Source organism: Puntigrus tetrazona, chromosome 11 (assembly GCF_018831695.1).
Source record: "Puntigrus tetrazona isolate hp1 chromosome 11, ASM1883169v1, whole genome shotgun sequence".
In the NCBI taxonomy this organism is placed as follows: Eukaryota; Metazoa; Chordata; class Actinopteri; order Cypriniformes; family Cyprinidae; genus Puntigrus; species Puntigrus tetrazona.
The window spans coordinates 12,451,011-12,456,010 of record NC_056709.1 but is presented as its reverse complement, the minus strand read 5'-3'; the positions used below and the strand labels follow the sequence as shown (position 1 = coordinate 12,456,010).

Here is a 5,000-nt window from a genome sequence, read left to right as displayed (position 1 = left end):
CTCTTTACTCATCATCCCACCTCCTCTGATGCATAGTGTTTCCGTGCCAGGAGAGATTTGCCCAGCTCGATGCAGGCCGTAAAACTGTCATTACGAGCATCGATTTCAGCCTTGATTCCCTGGTGGTTGTTCATGAGAAGCTCCACAGACGACACATCCCTGAAAAACAGCAGAAAGAGAGCACCTTCAGACAGATCTGGAACATCTAAAGTATTCAAATCCACATATACATGGATACTGTATTAAACTGTATTTACATTTTTAGGTTTACTGCACTTAAATAGTATTTGTATTATGCACAATGTTGACTAATGTAAAATATTTTTTTTTAATTATTATTATTATTTATTTATTTGCTTTTTTTGATTATAAATCACCGCATAAATATTACATAAATACTGAGATATAAATCGGTGTCAAAAAGGTGAAAAAGACCATTTTAGCCACTGAAATACACTTTTCGATATTTTTTTATGTTAACAGTAAAAAATCGTATGAAAATTATGAATTTAAAAAATATAAACACTGACATATTTACTTAAAAAAATTATTTGAATAGTTTTTTGTACATTTGTTGGACAAAGTTGACTCTAATTTAATCTACATACTAAATACGTTTACAAATATCCTATTTTGAGACATCACAGACATCACTCTATAGCCCTAGCAATGACATGCGACCTTTAATAAATTTTAATAGTGAAAAAATAATTATTTTGTGTCATTATGAGCCATTTTTTTTCGCTTTCGGAGGCTGTCAGGTTTAACCGAAGGATCACACACCTGGGCTTCTCCTGCGTCTCGATGAGGCGGATGACGTCCTCCATCCAGAGCATGAGGTCCCGCACCATACTGAAGAAGCGGAACTTGTCTCCGGTGTCCAGCAGTCGGGTCCTTCGTCCTTCGCAGGCCTCCAGCAGACTCCTCCAGGCCTCCAGCACCTCTCCCTCGCGCCGCTGGATGTCGTCCGCTTTATCCCCGGCGTACGCCGACTGCAGACGCACGGCGTCCTCCTGCAGCTGCCTGACCTGAGCACACCAGCAGAGGGCAGCGCGGAGTCAGACACCTCGTTTAGCGCGGGGCAAATCATGATCAACTCAAGGCGCGTCGACCTTTAAGATCCACTAATTACGTGAATTTTTAACTTCACAGCGCAGGATGCTCACATTCAGAGGATAACGAGGCTCAGACAAATCCAAGCATGCCAATCAGTTTTTATGCTATTCACTGTAGACAATTTTTAAGAATGAATTACATAAAAGTATATATTTAATAAATCTATTTAATTTATAAAACAGTAACATTATTATTTAAACACTAAATTTAATCTGCTTATTTTCTAATTATTCCATTTATATTTTAATATTTTTAAGGTTGTTTTGTATTAGGTATTAAATATACATTTTTATATAAATATCCTTCAATTCTAAATTAATAATAATAATTATAAAATTTTATATTTATTTGTGTAATTCTATAAAACTTAATAATTTAAGTCAACAATGTTATTAATATTAACTTTTTTATTACAATATATAATTATATATATATACATATTTTTCAGCGTAAAGTCGATCAAACTGCTTTTTGTACAAATAATGTGTTTTCTGAATCAAACCTTACTTAAATATCGATATAAAATGTTTTCAAACATTACATAAATCAACATTTTTTCAACGCACACACACTTTTTGTTATTTGTTAATCAATCCAAATGTAAAACTTTCCCTTTGTGTATTAATATTTTTGTGCGATTCTACAAAACTTCACAATACAACGTTTATACGTTTTTGAAAGTCAAAAATAGATCTAAAATACATTAGCAGCAAGATTGAGAAATATTATTACTATTTAAATTTTACGTATCTTCTATTATAATATAATTTAATTTAATTTCAGAGTATAGTTGATCACACAAACACAGCAACAAAGAGACATAAAGCATTACTATTATAAACTAAATCTGATTTATATATATATATATATATATATATATATATATATATATATATATATATATATATATATATTTTTTTTTTTTTCTCATCTATCTAATCTCATCTATATTCTGGATGAAACTAAAACAATTGATTCTTAAACCATTTTTGTGTGATCCTTATTTTTCTAAATGATATACATCATTTTTATTCACCCAAATGACTTCTGCTTATTAATATCTGTGCCTATCTGGATCTGAGAGACGCACCTGTGTCCCAAGAGCTTGAATGTCGTGTTCAAACGTGGTGTGCATCCTCTGCAGGGTTTCCACCGTGTTCTGGTCTCGGCCCAGCTCTTCCGGAAGCTTCTTATGCTTGTCCAGGATGCGTCCCAGAATCTCCTTGGCGTCGTGGTAGAACTTGTGCAGCTCGTAGGATGCGGCGAGGATCTGCGTGCGCGTGTCGATGAGCTCCAGCAGATCGGCCCAGGCCTCGTTCAGACCGTCCTTCCACTCGGCCACAGTCGCTGCGTCAGCGTGCCCTGCGTTTATCAGATCGTCCGCCATCCGGTTCACACCGTCCACGCGCTCCTGACCGATGTTTCCTGTGTCACGAGCGAATTCACGGAAACGCTCCTGCAACATCTGCGGGACAGGAACGCGCAATTATTATACGATCGCATATCAATATTTACAAAATGTACCCTCATTTATATGCATAATTATCAATAAGGTAAAGTAATATTCACCCAAACAGATTTTTGATTATATTATATTATACAGAGTTTTTTTTATAAACAAATGCATAATTATATTTTCAGATTTATGTAATTTTCACAATAATCACAATGTGCTCGTCAGGGTGATTAATATTTACATGATTTTTAAATAATAAAATCTTTGCTTAATTTATGGCTGGAGATCTTGCCATGAATTTAATTTCCTCCATAAATCTTTCGATCAGTTTGGCTTAATTACATTAACCGGTTCGAGCGTGTGTGCTTGTGACAAAAAAAAAAAAAAAAAAAAAAAAAGGTTTAAGATAGAATTTTAGCTACATAAAAGATAAAATAAAGATTTTGGCCATTTATATAGTTTTTATTTATTTTGAAAGTAAGCAATGTATTTAATTACTGTAATATTGTCATTATTGTTTAAATAATTTTATATATATTTAATTATAAATAATATAATTTAATATATTTCTTTAATATTTCAGAATACATTTACTTTATAGATATTTATTACTATACATTTTCTTGCACTTAAAAATTTATATAATTTAATATAATATAATTTTTACATTTACATTTAGCAGACGCTTTTATCCAAAGCAAGCAATGTCAAATATAACTGTAATGTTTAATCACATTTTTAAGCCACCGCAAAGCAAGTATTGAGTATCAATATTGAGAATAATGTGAAAGTGTATTAATTTAGCTTTATCATTCAGTCCCAACGACTGTAGACTAACCCTGTAGACTAAAGTTTGACAGTGTTCCAGGAAGTTTTTTGGCACTCACAGTGACGTGCTCGTAGTCTTGTCCGAGCTCGTGAGATCCAGCCACCACCTCTCTCTCAGCGATCCACTGCTCCAGATCATCCACCTCCCGGTTGAGCTGGAAGAGGCGGAAGCGCTCCTCCAGCTTGCCTCTCCTCTCCTCTGAGAGGTCCTTGAGTCCGGCGTACAGCTTATCCACCTGAGACTGACGCATGCCGATCCTCTCACTGCAGCACACACACACAGCAGAATAATATGATCGAAACACGAACGTTAGAGTTCACATCTAATTCAGAACCACTCGTAATCCACATCAGGGTTAGAATCCGAATCAGGATGCGGTTCAGATATACGTAGGGTTTAGAATCAAAGCGGGCGGAGTTAAATCAGTTTTAAGTTCAAATTCATATTCGGAATCAAAGTCAGAGTAACATTAGATTTGAATCCAGATTAAGAATCAGGTTTTTGAGGTTCGAAATCAGATTAACATTTCAGGTTTAGAAGTGAGGTCAGTTTCAGAATCCGAATCGGATAAATATTCAAATCCAGATTTAGAATCAAAACAGATTCAGATTAAGAATCAGGTTTTTGAGGTTCGAAATCAGATTAACATTTCAGGTTTAGAAGCGAGGTCAGTTTCAGAATCCGAATCGGATAAATATTCAAATCCAGATTTAGAATCAAAACAGATTTAGATTAAGAATCAGGTTTTTGAGGTTCGAAATCAGATTAACATTTCAGGTTTAGAAAGCGAGGTCAGTTTCAGAATCCGAATCGGATAAATATTCAAATCCAGATTTAGAATCAAAACAGATTCAGATTAAGAATCAGGTTTTTGAGGTTCGAAATCAGATTAACATTTCAGGTTTAGAAGCGAGGTCAGTTTCAGAATCCGAATCGGATAAATATTCAAATCCAGATTTAGAATCAAAACAGATTCAGATTAAGAATCAGGTTTTTGAGGTTCGAAATCAGATTAACATTTCAGGTTTAGAAGCGAGGTCAGTTTCAGAATCCGAATCGGATAAATATTCAAATCCAGATTTAGAATCAAAACAGATTCAGATTAAGAATCAGGTTTTGAGGTTCAAATCAGATTAACATTTCAGATAGGTTTTGTCAGTTTCAGAATCCGAATCGGATAAATATTCAAATCCAGATTTAGAATCAAAACAGATTCAGATTAAGAATCAGGTTTTTGAGGTTCGAAATCAGATTAACATTTCAGGTTTAGAAGCGAGGTCAGTTTCAGAATCCGAATCGGATAAATATTCAAATCCAGATTTAGAATCAAAACAGATTCAGATTAAGAATCAGGTTTTTGAGGTTCAGAAAATCAGATTAACATTTCAGGTTCAGGTTTTGAGGCAAATCAGGTCAGTTTCAGAATCCGAATCGGATAAATATTCAAATCCAGATTTAGAATCAAAACAGATTCAGATTAAGAATCAGGTTTTTGAGGTTCGAAATCAGATTAACATTTCAGGTTTAGAAGCGAGGTCAGTTTCAGAATCCGAATCGGATAAATATTCAAATCCAGATTTAGAATCAAAACAGATTCAG

General features: G+C 34.2%; 2 protein-coding genes across 2 annotated transcripts in view; both read right to left on the bottom strand.

The window, feature by feature from the left end:
* LOC122353861 (G protein-coupled receptor 137Ba-like) overlaps positions 1-5,000 on the bottom strand; it is a 1,117,577-nt gene that overhangs the window by 414,111 nt on the left and 698,466 nt on the right. The window lies entirely within an intron of this gene.
* The window catches only part of sptbn1 (spectrin, beta, non-erythrocytic 1), a 91,331-nt gene that overhangs the window by 10,433 nt on the left and 75,898 nt on the right, over positions 1-5,000 (bottom strand). The window contains 4 exon segments of the mRNA XM_043251710.1: positions 21-159; positions 784-1,028; positions 2,207-2,581; positions 3,460-3,664. Coding sequence (XP_043107645.1) covers positions 21-159; positions 784-1,028; positions 2,207-2,581; positions 3,460-3,664 — 964 coding nt within the window.